Source organism: Alligator sinensis, unplaced genomic scaffold (assembly GCF_000455745.1).
Source record: "Alligator sinensis unplaced genomic scaffold, ASM45574v1 scaffold154_1, whole genome shotgun sequence".
In the NCBI taxonomy this organism is placed as follows: Eukaryota; Metazoa; Chordata; order Crocodylia; family Alligatoridae; genus Alligator; species Alligator sinensis.
The window spans coordinates 172,848-191,653 of record NW_005842072.1 but is presented as its reverse complement, the minus strand read 5'-3'; the positions used below and the strand labels follow the sequence as shown (position 1 = coordinate 191,653).

Here is an 18,806-nt window from a genome sequence, read left to right as displayed (position 1 = left end):
GAGCCAGCTTGAAATTCCTATGGATAGCAGATATACTGATGGGATATCTCATGGTTTCTTCAGAAACCATAGATAGCTTGCAGCATCAGGATTTTGGATTTTCACTTGTTGTGAACAAGCCTCAGCTTAGCATGACTTTTCCAGATCTTACTATATCCTTTTAACAGACTTAAGACAATTATTGGGGTGCTCATAACCTTTTGTGGAGAGGACTTCCACCAGTCGTCTCGGGAAAAGCATGACAACACCTGTGATTAGTGCTCCAATGGGCTGGACATTGTGATGAACCCTTAACCATTATTCAAATGTTGCCCATACCCCCTCTGACTCGGTCTCTTGCCTCAGCATTCCCTAACCTGGCAACGGAGTTTTACTCAATCAAGTTTAAATAGGCCTCCCATAGTGGGACCGGGGAATGTACGGCCCAAGATGCCTATTAAACTTAGAGGTATGTGTGTGTGTCTGGGGGGGGGAGTCCTCTGTAAAGCCAGATTAGAACTGCTCTGAAAATGCTGAGCTGGGTGTGTGTGAACATGGGTTGATTAACATTTGGAGCACAGATTCCCCATCATGCAGTGCTTCCCTGCTTCTCTGGTCCCAGAATTCACTGCAGTCTCTGCTTCAGGCTTTCTGTTCTCCATCTCTCATGTTAATGAATGGTCATCTGGTTCCATCTCAGATGCAAATGAGACCTAGGGCAGTTGTTTCACTCTTGTCACCCTTATCTGGAGGGTCTTAGGTGTGTCTCTCACTGCATCTTAATCAGTTTCGTTTATGTAGAGGAGGGGAGGGGGGGGAGTTCTTTGTGAGTCAGACGGACTGCATCCTGTGCCAGGGTTGCCCGAGAACACACAGCTGAGACGTAACAATAACCAACTCCCTATTTGGTTGCTATTTCTGAGTATATGTTGCTCTTGGCAGCAATTTCATGATAGACAATGTATTTAAGGAGGTTTCCTTGTATGCAATCATAAGATGAGGGGCTTTTTTCCCTATGCTAATTGGGGGAAAATATCTCAACGTGTATTTGATGAACTATGGTCGTTTATTGTCAAAGGCATCCAAAATGAAACTTGCTAATATTTCCCAGTCTATTATTTTAGAAGTATACATGCTCAGAAAAATTCCAACATTTCAACTTTTCATCCTATTTCAGGATGATGACAAACACTGAGACAGTGTAATATATAGTTCTGACCAGCTCTCTCCTATGCCTCCAGATGATCCTTTCTACTCCTTAATTGTGACTCATCTGTGAGAGAGAAACCTTTCTTCCTCAACGAATTACCCCCCAAAATCTCCACAAAGTGACCCTCTGAATTTTGTTTCCACTTTATCCTTTGTCTCCACTTGTGTGTGCTTTTTTCTGCAAGAGGCCATGGTTCAGGCCTGTATTCACCAAGAGAAGCTGTCATCTCACAATCAACTTAAGGCTGACCTATATGAAACAAGATGAGACCTATAGGCTTAAATTTTGAACCATATTAATTTCAGTCCAACAAATTGCAGCTCAATCTTTTAAAGGGTGCACCTCTTATATGCCCTTTTCCTATAACTCTCTCTGTTTCATTTTTGTCTTCCCTTTTATATTTAATTGAATATTACAGTACTAGCTAGCTATGTTGTACAGCACCCCTTCGTGCATAAATGGTTATGCTAGGATTTTAACCAAAAGGGTTAAACTAGTTTTCTGTTATTTGAGTTGATACATAATAAGAATGTTTTGGCTTCTAGTTCTCTCGCGGGGTGGGGGGGTGTATAGACAGGCACAGAATATTGCAATCTTGTCTTCTTCACAACTATCCAGACAAGTAAACATGAATTTTGATAACAAAAATAATTGAAAAGTTTGCAGGTGTAGCTTTATTTTTCAAAACATCAGCAAAAGCACCTGTGTTTATAAACAACTTCAGCAAGTAGCAGCATTTTCTTCCACTCAGCTTCACCCAGACATACTGGACTGCATTAGCTGTTATTCAGATTAGCAATGTGCTAAACTAGTTGTCATTGCCTTGCTAGCACAGAAGGAGCCTTTATAATCTATGTCATTTGCAAAAAGCTTCTGTTCTTGACACAATAGGTGGGCCAATATGTTCCCCCTCCAAGTATTTAAGGTGAGTCATTAAATCCAATCCACACACACATTGGGAAAATGTGTTGTGATGTTCTTCATGTTTAATTCCTTTCACAGAAAGGATGGTGCCAGCATTGATATCAATAGTTATTGACTTAATGTCTATACCACACTAGCTAACAAAACCCCTACATAACTGATAGCTTCAGATTCACAATTATAGAAGGCATGTCTACACATGCTGATTTGAGGTGCTTTAGCCCAATGTAAGGTACATTGGGCATTTGTACACATGCTTGCACCACAGCCCTGGCCACTTTTAAAAGTGCCTGAGGCTGCGGTGTATGCATTTGTATAAATGGCAAAATGTGCGTCATCAGTGAGAAAATGGTGGTGGTGTGCTTTTGAACTAAAACACATCAAAGGTATTTTAGTTCAAAAGTGCACCACTGCCATTTTCTCAGTGCTGACATGCATTTTGCCATTTATAAAAATGCACGTGATGCAGCACCGAGTGCATCAGATCACATGCGGAGCAGACTCGATTAATTGAGACTGCTCCGAGATGATGTGCCTCGAATTTAGGCATGAATAGCCTAAAATCACCATTTTAAGGTGCATTAAGGGTGTGCACATGGGACTAACTTTAGTCCCATGACAGTCCATGCACATTTTGTCGATGTGCTTTAACATGTGCACATGTAGAAATAAGCCTAAATCACCTTAATGTGCATTAGGTGCACCTAAATGCATGTATAGACATGCCAAGAGTGATTTAACAACTGTACTTACTGAAAAGCCAGCGAAGGTTTGCGTGCACAGGGATAATTCATCCACTCCTAAAGTGAGGACGGCTCTGGTGGACACAGATAGTTATTTTGTGTCATTAGTACTTCACAACAAGTTATGGTTATTTTCAAGTAGAGATGTGGAGAAAATTTTCTTCAGGTGAAACTACAAAGTATTTTACACTTTAGGTAAAATATAAATACCCAAGTTGGAATTACTATTACTCTTGATCAATGTTGTTCTTCTAAAGACACAGATCCTCTGTGAGAGAAATATCTACTGTATAGCATACCCATCATTTGCTAATCATAATCCATTTCAGGGCTGGAGTTCAGCCATTACAAGACAGCTTGTTTGCTGCCAAAATAATAAAGTCAAACTACTGATTTGAGAGAAGTCATTGGTCAGCTATGTCAGTGGCAGAACTCTTAGAAGCAGCACGTCTCCTTTTCTTTTCTCTGTGGTGGCCTGATTTATTTGTACTAAATTATTGCAATTTGTGAGAAAAAGAGACTAGAGAAAACAAGAAAATTAGTCTTCTTGTTACAACTAATAAATGGAAGCCACATGTAAAAATGCAGATATACTGCTTGTGAAAGCTTGGCTGGTCCAGTGAACTGAAATATCAGTTCAGTACCCTGACATGCTTTCAGAAATGGGAAGATTGGGAAATGCCAACACTTACGTGCTTATATATTTTTTTAAAAGAACAAACAACTTTTGAGAAGCACAGACACATTTTTCTATGTACGCAAGTTCCGCTACTTGCCATGATATAGTTACAAATGTACACAAATCAGGAGGTACTCACATCAGAATTTGTGTGTATGTTAAAATGTACAAACTTCTGAAAATATGACTGAAAATTTATACTGTGCAAAAAAAAAGGGGTGGGTGGAAGAGAAGTTTTAGAAGTGAGTAGTCCATGTGCTAAGTCCTATGTGGTAATTGGATGGGATAGATACTCTGTAGTAAGGCCCTGATGTAGCAAAATGCTGAAGAGGGTTCTTAACTGCAAAGAAATGGATAAACTCATCCCCTTCGGTGGAACTACTCATGTGAAAGGTTAAGCTGTGATTAAGTGCTTTGCTAAATGGTCCATTGTTATAAAGTATTGATCGATTTCAGCTTATTTTAAAGCTTGAGGGAGACTTATAAAATAACTTTTAGTTTATAACTAAATCTATATTTTTTTTATTTTGTTTGATTATTTATCTACCCTGGATTAATGGAGTACCTCCAAGGAAAAATAAAAGAAAATCCTGTACTGATTTATGCTTAATAGAGTCAATCAATGACATACCATATGCATCTACACATGCAAAAAATGTGACTGAGTATACACTGGCTCAGTCTGAGCTGGAGTAAACTAATCCCAAACATCACCATCTACATGTACGTTTAAGTGTAGTAATTTACTGCACTGCCAGATACCGCTTGTAGCTGATGGGACTATCTGGCAACACAGTATCTATTGCATTCTAATTGCTGTGCACCTGTAGATTGTGATGCTTTACTGTGCAGCAAACTAGTCTGCTGTGCAGTAAAGCATTTTGTGTACGCGCTGTGGCTGAATCAAAAGTGTGAAGATCAAGGTTTTTACTTAGTTAACAGATTTCAGTTCAACTAAAGCATCAAATTAAACTAAAGAAAAATCTCAGGTTTGTACTCTTAAAATGTTGTTTGTTACTTAAAATCTCATATATGCTCTACTTCTACTACAGTGATTCTCAACCAGAGTGCTGTGAGATCCTTTCAAGGGTGCTCACAATATTAGCACCATCAAGTGCTCAAACATGAGCCACAAGATTTCAAATAGATTTCACAGGCCAAGACATACAATCAGAGGCGTGCCCACAAATAGTAGCGACACAAATTTGTGTCACTACTTTGTGCCACAAGGCACACCCCTGCCTGTGCAGGGTCCTGCAGCTCCATGTGCTGCAAGGGGGCTGGCTGGGGCACAGGATGCCTCAGCAGGGGCTAGCCATCCCCTGTGCTGAGGTACCCTGTCTCCTGGCCAGCCCTGGGCTGTCTGCTCCCCCATCTCCGCATGCTGCTCAGCCCCCGTGCTGGAGACAGGGGAGTAGCCAACCCAGGGCTGTCTGCTCCCATGTCTTGAGGCACCCTCTGCCCAAACCAGCCAGGGAGTGACTGGCTGGGGCACAGGGTGCCTCAGCATGGAGGCTCCACATCACGCGGAGAAGGAAGAACAGGCAGCCCTGGGCTGTCTGCTCCCCCATCTCTGCATTTGGCCCAGCACTTGCCACTTTGGCATGGGTTGCGCCATTTTTTTCCAGGATTTTTCTTTGCTACTGGGATATCCTGGTAGCAAATTTTCCCTAGCAGCACCACCCACTGGTTAATGTGCAACTTGTGAGTTCGTTACGCTGCAAAGAGGCTTGCAGTGCCACCAACCACATGTGCCTGCACATCCAGATCCAGCGACAGTGTCCAATCATTTTGACCTCTTGTGGTGCATCCAGATGAGTGCAGCTGTGCGGTATGTGGCACCGCAAACATGCCTGCAGTACCACATAACACACACTGAGGTGTTCTCCATGCTGCAAGGGCATCCTGCCTGTACGTACACTGCCCCATTTTTTTTCCCATGGGTTTTTTTGACCCCTGGATATGCACAGTGCTGGTCCCAGCCTCCCCTACCACCCCTGGGGTAACTTGCTGTGCACCAAAGTACACATGGCATGGGCATCCTTCAGGGACAAGTAGCTTTGGCTCAATGTGCACCACTGCTACTTGTCCCTGGGGAACCAAAAGTCTGCACTTGTCTGGACGCAACCTGAGTCATTTGCAAACAGAAGAATTCCTCTATTATTTTATGCACTAAAAAAATGAGTGAAAACTAAGAGCTGGCATTTTCCGACAGGTGCCTTGAGTCTAAAAAGGTTGAGAATCACTACCAGCATCTCAGGAAGTTCTCCATATATGTTCCTTAAGATGGATTTGTTATTGTAGCTGTCATGAGACAGCAAGTGGATAATTTAGCTTCTGAAGCAAGAGAGAGATTTTAAAATTATGGGCTGGATGCCTCCAAAAAGCATTCACCTGGAAAAATCTGCTGTTGGCTTGTGGTGATAAGGACTGGTACCCATGGCCTGTCAAAAAGATCTGCCTATCTGGGAGCCATTTCTCTTTAAAGATATCAGAAAGCAGGCAAAATGCACTTATGGATGCCAAAAGCATCTTGCTACAGTGGTGGTCTGGGAGCAGGATATCTGGCAAATTAAAGAGATCTTTCACTTTATGCTAGCAAAGTCCATTGATAGCTTTGAGCTTAGACCCCTAAAACTGGATGGGAAGTGTGACGTTAGGTGCTGCTAACTCCCAAAGGATGGGTCCCTCTAAGGACTTGCTTGCAATTTCTTTATTCTCATGAGAAGAGAAGAGCAAATTGTTTTTATGTGGCTGGTTGTTCCTCTACCACCTAGATATCCCTTCTGGCAGAAAACAAATTCAGCAGCCTCACCTATGAAAGGGACTGGGTGGGAGAGAGTCAAGATTCAGCAATTTTCCATTGTTAGCAGCACAAAGGATATGGAAGAAGAAAGGCTGCCCATTGATTTTTATATTTTTTTAGTTTAATTAGATTTGAGAGGTTACAGTGTTGGCAAACTGAGATTTGTTCTTCAGTTCATGCTGGTGGTTAACCAAATATTAAATCATGGATGACCGACAAAGGATGATGTCTCCAATTTTGTCTGTATCACTGAAATCTGACTGGATGATACCACTGGCCTGTTTTTTTACACAGTTGAGCCATGTTTCAGAGACTTTGTAAACCAAAAGAAGAGGAGTGAGGGTGTGCTGTTTGCATCTAGACTGAATAGCATAGAGCCTTCCATACCAAAAATGAATCATATAGATGACAGGGTGGTCTTTTCCTACAGTGGGCCAAAATGGCTCACCTCAGGTTGAAGGCAGGGCAGTGCTAGGATCCAACTTGTGCTATCACTGCTGCTTCTCTTTTCCATCCAGCTGCAGCATTGCATGGAAAAGCTCTGTCACATGACTGCCCACCTGCAGCATGGTAAAAGACCTGCTGCCAGACATCAACAAAGCCCCACTTTCATGTACCACATCCAGTGGCTCCACAGGCTCTAGGTTGATAACCTGTGATATAGAGCACTAGAGACTTTGGCTTCACAGAAGGAATTGGGGAAATTCCTGTTTACTTCAGTGGAGTCAGGAATTCATTATGGATGCATGTGCTGGCATGGAACTCAAATGGGTCTACTTTCAGACTATGGCTAAACCACAAATCTACCATGCCAGTTAGCAGCACCATCAAATATACTGTGCTGTTCAGTATATGAGACCCTGTGACCAGAAGTAGTGTAGCCACAACCATACTATTCTGATAGCAGGTTACTTGGCACTGTCATTCATCAGTACTAATTAGCCTTCCCTGGCACTGCATAGATGAAGCTCGTCAGCTTCCTATCAGGGGTTAACATATGTGATACAGCATGGTGTATGTGGGCATACCACTGCTAGGAACAGTAATAAGTGTGCAGTTCAGACATAGCCTCAGTGCATTGATTGGGCTGTTGTGCTGAAAGTTCCTGCAGGAGCTCAGGAAATTCCTTATCATAGTCATGATGGAGATACTGAAGATCATAATGCTTTGGAACATTTAATGAGGATATCTTTTCCTGATCATGGGACTATGGCTAATAGTTGTTAGTACAGTCTTGCATCTAGTCATTGCAGTGGTGTTACAGGCTCATCAATTGAAGATTTTGCTTATGTTAAGGTCTGACCAAATCAGTCTGGTTTACAGATAGCCTGTGACAACTGAAGCAGAAGGAAAATAGCTGGAGCCCCAATGATGGAGAAATTTATTTTCCTGTATGGAAAAATCTGATTTGCATCCCCACTGTTGGGAGGAAAAGTGGTATTTTTATTGTTTAACTATTTAGAAGTTGTGAAGTTGCTACCAATCTCAACTATATTCATGGTCTTTCTGGAATGAGGGCTGTAATGTGGTACGGGTGAGTGTCTTTTGAGGATAGGGTTATTTTGCATTTGTTGTTGTGTGACTGGTTGATTCTAGCTGGGAAGTAAGTAGTAACGCTAGACTGCTGGATTTGAGGATATTAAAAGAGAATATATTTTACCATTTGTCAGAAGTTGATAGTTTGGTATTTTACCTTTTCTTGAAGCTGAAATGAATTGGCAATAAGAAACCACTTAAATAAGGGATGTGGGGCTCCCTGTGGACTGACTCAGAGCAAGGAACAGTGTTGTCTGGCCTGCAAAGTTGCTTATGAGGCTGAACATTTGTCAATGCGGTGAGCAGTGGCTGCCATGGCTCTAGGAGCCATTACATTGAATGCTGCTGCTGCTCACCCTACTACCAAATTCCTCCCCCCACCACGCTCCACAAGCTAGATGACATAGTTCCATGGGCTGGAACTGACCTTTGACACCCTTGACTTAAATGAATCACTGGTCACTGCTGATTTCTCCACCCCTGCCATACTGTCTCTTTCAGGGGCTGAAATACTTTCCACTGGCTCCCAGGTCATCAGAATTCTTTTGTGGGACAGATCTTAGACCTCACCCACTCAGGCCTTTGGCAAGGTTACTCTTATGTAAATCAGCTGTCTCACTGTAGTAACTCTCTTTGCTCTTCATCAGTGTTTTTCAACCTTTTATCATTTGTGGACCCCAAAAAAGTTTTGAATGAAGGTGTGGAGCCTTTGAATTGTAAGTGTGGGTATTTACATACTTTTGATTGATCGTAGTCATCTTTCATGGACCCCCTTAAACATAGTCTGCGAACCCCTAGGGGTCTGCAGACAACAGCTTGAAAACCACTGAGCTTCATCATTAAAAGTTGTTCCTGCTGCAACAGACAGGACTACCTTAGAAGAATGAAGAAGAAAACTGCCTTTGATAATAATGGGGTCCTCTCTCTGGAGCAAAAAAAAAATGAAGCTAGAGCAAATATGAAATAGTTTGAAAGTATAATATTTTTCTGTTAAGAAACAAAAAAGACCAAGGCAGATATCTCTTCAGTCTGAGACTTATATTTCAAAAAGGCAACATAGCATATGGCACACTTTAAAATAGGACTGGATAATTTTGTCAATAGGGATATCATTTGTTGGAAGCTAAAATGCTAAAATAATAAAAGCCTGATCAAATTTCAAGCTTCATGGCAAAAGAAAATTGAAGAGGTTAAGAAGAAATATTTCCATTGTCGTCAGAGCTAGACAATCGACTTGCTGCAGGACACCAGAGAGGAGAAGGTATTCATCTCCTTCAGAAGCATGATTGGCAGCTAATTATGGGGAATGGGTATTGGACAACATGGGCCAATTATCTGATTCAGTATGGTAACTCAAGTGTTTCTAATTGCTGTGTTAAGGAATATTTCCTTGACCATTGTAATTTTATGTTCTACAATACTGCTTCATGTATTAATTACTCCAGTGTATCACTTTTCACAGATGCATTTATGATCAGTAACTTTTTGGTGCTCCACTTTAAAATATGCTATGTCCAATAGCCACTTCTCAGTTGTTAGCGGTTCTTAGAATTGTCAAGAGACAGCAGTTTAGAGCTTGTATTCAGTATATCATCGTACCTATGTACAGTATATCATCATGCCTCCAAAAAGGTTTTGCTCTGCTCTTGACATGCAGCTGTGCTTTTCTTTATGTTGGAAGGTCCAATTTACAAACTGCCTACCTAACATGTACATGCAAGAGAGGCATTTAAGCTTGCAAAATGGGTCAATCATGCACCTATATACATGTGCAAATAGATTTGGAAGTGTGACCACTTGCCTATATCTTTGTCTATAAAGTGTTGCAGAAGTGTGTAATGCACCAGCACATACCTAGACAACCATACAGCCACAGCGACAACATTTGGATCATACAAACCTTTTTCAAACACACTGCAATGCTGTAGCACTTCATACATAATGCAATTGTATCATGCTGGCATATATAGGAGGTCTTGTGGCATGATCTGATCAACGTCCTGTTTCTGCTCTATACTTCCTGATGCCTTATTGCTGTCTTGAGACTTCATTTTGTTTCACATATTAGCGTGTTTCATTTTAATTAGCTATTGTGGTGGCATCACATTGTTTGTACTACTACTTCATTCTCACATACTGGAGTTGGTCTTGTGGTTGGTATGGTGAGAATAGCCTCATGGAATGATGGTGGCATGTGTCTGTTTTGGGGAGTTCAGCCGTGGTGTCTGTCAGTAGTTGTGCACTGCATAGCATTTTATGGCTTTTGCTCTTTTGTCTCAAATGCATTGAGGAAAGTCCTGTCTGTGCTGTGTTATGCCTGCCTTTTCTGGAGGAAAGTTGGCTTGGATGGGGAAAAAGATTAGGTAGCTTCATTCTTTGTAAAGCTTACTCCACTTCTCAAGTTCCCCCTTGCTGGATATTCTGCTGCACTCTTGCAATCTCCTTCAATTTCTTCAGTTTCTTCAGAAGGAAGAAAGGATTTGCAAGGTAACCGGTTGGAAACACAAATACCAATCGATCCAGATGCGCAGAAGAGAGATGCGGACTTTTCAGAAATTCTTAATGCAATACAAGAAAGTAAGTTATACTTGGATCTAAAATCAGATACATTGCAGAACAGCTCATTGAGATGAGTCAATATGATATGTAATGGTTGGATAAACTAAAGAACTAAATAGTAACTGTATGAATTTGAACCTAATGGTTCAGTAGGTAATTAAATTTCATCAGGAAAACATTAACAGAGGAGCTGTAATAAGATTTGAATTATTATTTACCTGAATGTTCAACTGTCATAGACTTTTTGAACAAAATTTGCTAGAAATACTTAGGAGTTAAAAAAAGTATTCACTCTTGACACTGCTGGCCGAAAAGGAAGAAATGTTAATACCCTATGCCCTATCATAATCTGGGATCTGTGTCTGGGCTTGCATTTCAAGTGGTTCCAAAGTCTCAGAAACATTCATGCCCATTGATGTCTATTTATGCTAATTTAGATTGGATAATTAATTGCTGTAGATACTAAAAAACAGCTTTTACATCTTTGTATGAGATTTCTTTCCTTCTGAAGCAAGTGAATGTGGATCCTTATTTGTTAATTGGTTTTAAACTGTTATATTTCTTTCCAGTGGTAAGAAACAAAACCAATAAAGGGATTTCAACAATTCTTTAAAAAAACAGTAGCACTCATCAGACAACCTCTAGCCCAGGCTTGTTTGCCAGAACAACAATACCTTTTTTGGATAAAGAGACCTATTACACTTGAAATTTGGAAGAAAATTATTTTAGTAACAGTCTCTTCACAATTTATTCTTCCTACAGTTTCTTAACCCTTTGCTTTCTGCACCCTGCAGACTGGGAGGTAATTCTAATTTTAAAGGGATAAGAACCAAACCACAGCAAAGCTCCTTCATGTACTATGCTCTATGAAAGTAAAAAAATTCCAAGTCACCTGGAGGCCTGAAGCTCTGTGGAAATAAATATGATAGCAGTATTTGCATATTTTATACACAATTGTCTGTGATTTGCTCTGTACACACCAGCTCAAATGTCAGCTGAGAGAAATCTCAAGAACTCAAGTAGGAAAAACATAAATAAAATTTTTAAAACTCTGAAAACTTTTCTTCTTTTCTTTTTTTTCATATGAATTAAATTTGCAGTGTCTTCTGAATCTAAACAGCTCTTGAATTTTACAAGTAATTCTCCATAATAGTGTGAAAACTTACTTTGGCCATGGACCAAACAAAACTCACGGTTCAGAGTCACTGCCGCTTTAGTGATAGCCTGTGTTCTCTTATTCAGGGTTTTGTTTTAAACTGGTTGTCCTCTACAATAATTTTCTACAAAGAGGAAAAACTACTTAAATCTTCGAACACAACAGGATACACAAGCATATAAAAAAAACCTATATTTCTCTCTAATTTTATCATAAACACTAGGAACCAGACAAACTTTTCTCCTATTCTTTTAAATGGAGGTGACATTAATTTGGGGAGAATGTAAGTTCAGCCATAACAGCAGTGAACTGCTTGGCTGCTTGATGAAAATTAATCATCTCAGTGTTCACTCTTCCGTACCATAAATTTATGCTAAATTCTATGAGTATTTTTACTCGTGCTCCAGAAGGCGCAGTGGGCACTTTAATTAGTGAGCTGTGCTAATTAAAAGCTCCTGAACTCATGTGTATCAGTGTCCCCTGCACTGAAAAATGGTGGCAGGGCACTTTGAACTAAAGTTCATTGAACAAGCTTTAGTTCAAAGTGCCCTGCCATCATTTTTCAGCATGGAGACACTGCTCTATGTGAAGCCAGAGTTTGCTGGAGCACATTTATTTCCGTGCTCCAGCAGACTCCATTAAACAAGTCTACTCCCTGCTGTCTCCCTGCATATCGATAGGATCCCTATGTGCTTTCAAAACTGACATAACATTTCTCCTGAATAACCCCCGTCTCCAGACCTTAAAATCATAGATTCATTCAAAAATAAGGCTGGAAAGTTCTTCTAGTCCAACTTCCTGCTCATGGCAGAATCATCCCTGATTAAACAATCTCAGTCAAGTGTTTGTCTAACCTTGCATTCTTCCCACTTGGTTTGGTCTGTTGTTCAAATACAGTGATTATCAAGGTACGTTGCAACTATCATCATTTTTTGTGTCTGCTTGAGAAGTAGGCTGAAGAATATTATGAGTAGATGGGCATAGTTAGGCTGATTTTTATGGGAATGGTTAATATGATGAGGCATGCCATTTGTGTCCATCACCTTCTAGCAATAAGTATGGGTTTCATAGTTTCATAGTTGGTAGGGTCGGAAGGGACCTAAGCAGATCATCAAGTCCAACCCTCTGCCATGGGCAGGAAAGGATGCTGAGTAGTATAATTCTGCAGACATTGGATTGTAAACATTTCAGTAGTCTCTTAACCTACTGCTCCTCCTTTTTCAAATATTTATTATTTTGAAAATCACAAAATATTTGCTATCCATACTAAAGTTTGGCTTTTTCCTTTACAAAAGGAAGCTTTTGAGACTAGATCTATGTCTATACTCCCAGCTGACCATGTTAAAGAGTGCTACAGCAAGACACAGTACTCATAACAACGTAAGGCTGGAAGGGACCTCACAAGGTCATCTAGTCCAGTCCCCTGATCAAGGCAGGATCATCCCTAACTAAAGCACCCCAGTCAAGTGTCTATGTAACCTTCCCTTGAAACTTTCCAAGGATGGAGATTTCACAGTTTCCAAAGGTAGCCTGTTCTAGTGCCTGAGCACCCTCATCATCAGAAAGTTCCTCCTTATCTCCAATCCCCTGCTGAAGCTTGACACCATTGCTCCAAGTCCTGCCCCCTACAGCCACAGAGAAAAGCCCATCTCCAGTCTCTATAATTGTCCTTCAGGTATTTGAAGATGGTTATCAACCCCTCCTTCCACCCCCCCCCGTCTTCTCGTTTCCATATTAAATAATCTTGGTTCTTTCAGCCTTTATCATAACTGTTGCCTCCATGTGCATATACCTGAGATGCTATAGGTGGCACCGGTTATGGCCCAAACCACTTTTTCACGTGTGCTTTATGGTAGACACCCAGAACTGCATTAAGATAAGTTACATCACTTCCTTCCCAGCAGAGAGCAGGAGTGCCAAGCTTTGTAGTGACACTCCTTCCTGTGGTCCTCTGAGAGTGTAGACAGTGTCCATGTAACGTATGTTGCATTTGGAAGCTGTTACCTCCCAAGTTCCCTTGGTACAAAGCACCACACTGTAGGATTGCTTTATATGGTTGGACTGTCTAGGGTGGTCCAGCTGGCAGCCCAGGGGCCACATGCAGCCCACAAGGGGCTAAATTGCAGCCTCTGGGCTCCTGCCTGGCTACCATTGCTCCCATCACTCTGGCTGAAACAGCAGCTGGAGTCTCTGGGCTTCCCACTTCCTCCTTTGGCTTTTGTTGCCTGTTCCTACCCCAAGGTGCACCCAGGGGAGCTCAGGGTGAGCCTGGGGCTGCACAGGTGTGCAACTCCAGGTAGTTGGGGAGGTGGGAGGGTACATGGTGAAGTGAGGGGGGATGCACATGGTGTGTTGTTTCTGGAGCCCTGGCTTACCCTGGAGTAGCCTATGAGCATGCAACCTCTGATGGTGTAACCCATGGAGTGGTTGGTCCCTGGCCATTTAGAAGTTGGACAACCATGGGTTATATGCATGCACTGGATAAACTGTGTTTACTTATTTCTCTGAAGACTAGTTAAAAATAATTGAAATTCCTGGAAAATATTCTCAACTCTTTAAAAATTTGCAGGCCTGTTATGGCATTGAGTAAGAAAATATTTGTAAATGATTAATGAATGTAACATGCATCAGGTTACAACCCCAGAGCTTACATCTAGTTCATCAGTTCCAGCAGTTTATAATGAATGAAACTATACAAAGGATCAGTTAAGAATTAACTCCTTTTTTTAATAGGAATTTTGGTGCTGAAGCAAGGTGTCATCTTGATAGTCCTGAACACTGAGATCCTTTATTATGCATAGAACACATGCAGCCACCATAGACAATACAAGCTCCATATCTCTTGTGATTTGGAGAGAACATGTTTCACCTGTGAGAGTAGTTCATCCTTCATGCCCATGAGTTTGTGTGATTACCAGCTGGCTGTACAACCAGATTTGCAAAGGCTAGCCACACATCTGAGAATGTCCTTGCTACCTGCAGTCAGACATGAATAGCAAATAATTAGAACATAGTGTAGTTAAACGTTCCTTCTTGGTTGGTTGGACTGATTGGTCTTTGTTACCTTTATTCAATGCAGGGAACATAAAAATTGATAGTTAGAATGGTTCTTGCTGCTTTAAGATCTATATTTTTGATTATATTAAAGTGACTTTTTCTGGGCATTTTCTTTCTTTCTGGACCTATTCTATCTAACTTTTTGCTAGCTGGACCTCTGCCTTATTTCTGGGCTGCCAAGTTTTTGAGTATTCAGCAGCACTTCTTATTTTTTTAAACAAAGATTTCAGTCTATAGTCAGAGGCAGATTAATGTACAAGCCTGTAGGGCCTGGGTCCAGGGGTCCCTGCAAATCAGTTGTCTTCTGGGGAACCAGGAGCAGCACAGCCAGGCAGGCATCCTAGCAGCAGGCATCTGGGGCAGGCAGCGTGCACCTCTTCCACTCTGGCCAGGCCAGGGCCAAAAACTAGGGGGCAGGCGCAATGCTCCGTGTAGATGGTGGTGGCTTCCCAGGGCCGTCTGTTGCCAGGAGGCCCCATAAGCGGCCACACTCTCACTCCCGCTCTCTTGTGTCTGTGGGTGGCCAACAGCACCATTGCCACTGGGACAGGATGGTATAGGACAGCCCTGCTCTGCCCCACCAGGGCTGGCAGAGGGGCAGACAGGCAGCTGGGGGTGGCATGGAACACATGCCCCCCACCCCTCCCTGGGGGTGCCTCATATCTGGCCGACCTCCTTCCTGGAGCACACCTGCAAGCCTGGGGGTAACGCCACCACCACCAAGTCGGACTGACCTTGGATCTGTACCTTCTGGGAAACACAGGCCTAGTAGTCCTTGAGAGTACTTGACCCACTGCAAGAACTTGGTGTGCTTCCCGCAGTCTGAAGCACAAATAGTGGCCTCTCTTAGTCAGCTGAACCAAGGGGACCCTGAGGCATAAGCTAGACCCTCTCCCAATAAGTCTCCCATGCTAGGTATGGAGAAGAACAAGGAGTAGGTCTGGAATATGGTACAGGGTACAGCAATATCAGATAAATATCTTAGAGCAAACATTGGCACGGTAGCCTTTAATTAAGCATCTGTGTTACTGCAAGCTATATATATAGTTAGATCCAAAGTAGCTTACAGGTATTATCCAGAGGCAGGTGGAGATTTCCTTTAGAGGCAAACAGTTCCTTGTCCATGATTTTCAAGAGACAGAGAGAGAGAAAGAGAGAGTTTCAGCTGGGCTAGTTTCTCTTTGAGTCTTCATCATGGCTGCTGCCCTGCCCCCCTGGGCAGTCCTTAACTTTTATAGACCTTATGACCTCATTTACCTGATCCAATGAAGGCCAGCAACTGTTGGCTGCTAGCCAACCAATTTGAAATGCATCACTGGTTGCCAGGTAGACTGGCAGCCTCTAGCCCCCTCCCAGTCATGATGACATTACTTAAAACAATGAGGAGTTTAAGCCTCCACCCAGGTGTGTTAAGCCAGTCACGTAGGCAGAGGGAGCAGGTTTTCCCCCTCCCTCAGGAATGTATCCAGCTCAGGTTACAACTCAGGGTTACCTGAAGCTGATGAGACCAGAGGTGTCTGCCCTCTGCAGTGGCCATGGTAACCAAATTGTCAGATAGCAGAGTTTGGGGAGAGACAGAGATTGTATTCTGCTGCATATACTAGTAACTTAAGACTGACTTGTGACCTGTCTTCTAGTCCAAATCTACTTGCTATCTACATTAAAAACATGTCACCTGGTGGCATTCCAGCTCATTTCTAGGCGTTTTCCTGAGCTTCAGAGCCTAAAGTTAAGCATCCCCTTAGTCTGCAGTGTATTTGGAGCTCTCACAGATGCTTCTGGCCACAAGCACAAGAAGTACACACTATAAGGAATGGAAAAAATATTTAGAAAGTAAAGTAAAAGTAGCAACCACTTTGACTGTAGCTTTATATGGGCATTTATACACGTGCTCCAGGAGTATGCACAGGAGGGAGGGGAGGGTGGACATTAATTAGAGTGTCTCTGAGAGCCACTCTAATTAAGGTGCCCAGAGTGTCTTGTGTATCAGCATCCCCACACTAAAAATGGTGGTGGGGGTGCTTTAACTAAAGCTCATTCTATCACCATTTTTAAATGCAGGGACGCTGATACACAAGACACTGGAGTGCAGTAATTACCATGTGTAATTACACTGGAGTCACACCAGAGCATGGTAATTACAAATTCATCAGTTTATAAAAAATTTCTTGAATAACTGTATACTCCTGACTTCAGAGCTCCTGTTGTGGACCATGATGATTTCTTTCAAAATATTAGCCTTCTCTTATTATTATAAGGAAAAACCTATTGGTCTTCAGAATACTTCAGATGGGACAAAAATACAGTGGCTGAAGGAACATTTCATGTGGGTAGATTCCCAGTGGTTTTTATGTTATTTTAATTTACTCATTTTTTCTACTTTACATGGAAGTGTCTTCAGATAGATTTCTAAGAAATAATTACTATTTAATTTCTGAATCATGATAAAAATTATTTGGAATGTGGAATGTATAGATGGACCTTCTTGCAGAAAGCAGATTTTAAATTGTATTCCATATGTTTGCTCAAAACTTGAATCTTTCTATATCATCTGTTGTTCAAAAAAAAATCAAGTGAAAGTTATAAAAAATGTAGTGGTTATGGTAGGGCCCAGAAAGATTTTGCTGTAAATATTTGAACACTTCTAAATTGCAGTGGGGTTTAGTATAAGTTGGCACAAATTATATCTTTTACATCCAAGAGTTTCCTGTCAATTGCTTGCTGCACTGTGGCATCCGATAGGATTTTTCTACATTAGTGTAAAAGGTGGTGGAATAATTGGTCTTAAAAAAATGCCTAATAGACAATGTAAGCATCACCATGAGCATCACCTGCTGTCTTCCAAAGAGCTGTCATTTGAATTTTAATAGCTAGAAATATTTGTCATCCATGCACTTCAAGCTGCGATAACCAGTAATATAAGGAGTATTAATTAGGAGAATGTGGCAAAGTGGGGGTCCCTGACCAGCTACATTGCTAGTTTCCCCACCTGCCTCTGGGTACACTGTCCACCTGTCTCATATGCCATGCCTTGTTGTTACTTAATTGAAGTGTTAATTAAGGCAGGAGGCTGCCCATTCTTTCCCCGATGCCAGGGGGTGCTGTCTATGGCTCCATTCTTCCCCTACACCACAGCCCAAGCCTCACAGATAGCATCCCGATGACACACTACTCCCGGCCTACAGCCAGACCAAGCTTAGGCCTCATTGTCAGGCCTCATTCACACACACATTCATACCGCCCTTCTCTCACTAGGTCCTCTCACACTCCACCCTGTCTCACAGAGTCTCTTTCACGCACCGACAACTTGTACTGCCTTGCTCCCTCTTGGAGTGGGCCCTTTAGGCCATAGGCTTTAGCTAGCTCATGCCTTGGGTGGCAGACGTATTGTCTTTTGGGCCTCTCCCATGATCCTCACCGGGGTAGTGGCCAGTCAATTACCCGACCAGGTCTAAGCTTGTCCTGGCCCCTTCCCGGAGCAACTCTGTACACTCAGACAATACTGGGCTCCCAGCCCTCTGGTTTTCCCTGTCACTGGGGCTCCTCATCTCCATCCCCTTACTGGGGCCACCCCCTCACTGGGGCTCCACATCTCTGCCCCCTCACTGGAGCTACTCCCTCCCTGGGGCTCCACATCTCCGCCCCCTCACTGGGGCCATAGGGCTTCCCTCCCGGGTGGGGCTCAGGTGGCCGTAGCAATGCCTGGCCCCTTCTGGGTCTTGCCCCCACAGGGCTCAGGTGGCTGCAGCTGTACCTGGCCCCAACTACCTCCGATGATAAATGACCCACCCGAAGGTGAGAGCTGGGGTTAAGGCACCCTGACCCGCCTTTCACCAGGGTGGTAACTGGCCTGGCATTTCCTGGGGGCTCCCACGCCACTGAGAGCCCCACCAGGCCACCCACTCCCAGCAGGGTGCAGTTTTAGGTCATGCTCAGGACCAGGAGCCTCCAAACCATCCCCTTAAGCTCCTGCCCTTATCTCCAGGATGTTGCATGCAGCCTTGTAGCCCGGCAATGTTTCTGCCTGCCCTGCCATCAGTAAACTGCTCTGATTGTATAGGGAGCCAGAGAACTAAAATGGCCACTACAATCAAGCACCTTGTCACGGCGGGGGCCTTCAGGAGGGCCGTGATCTCCTTACGGCCCCCCTTCCATGC

At 42.7% G+C, this 18,806-nt stretch overlaps 1 protein-coding gene across 1 annotated transcript in view; it reads left to right on the top strand.

Annotated features, from left to right (window-relative positions):
- ANO4 (anoctamin 4) overlaps positions 1 to 18,806 on the top strand; it is a 377,211-nt gene that overhangs the window by 188,578 nt on the left and 169,827 nt on the right. Inside the window, exon 5 of the mRNA XM_025204196.1 lies at positions 10,335 to 10,454. Within this exon, the coding sequence (XP_025059981.1) occupies positions 10,335 to 10,454 (120 nt within the window). The remainder of the gene's footprint in view (positions 1 to 10,334; positions 10,455 to 18,806) is intronic.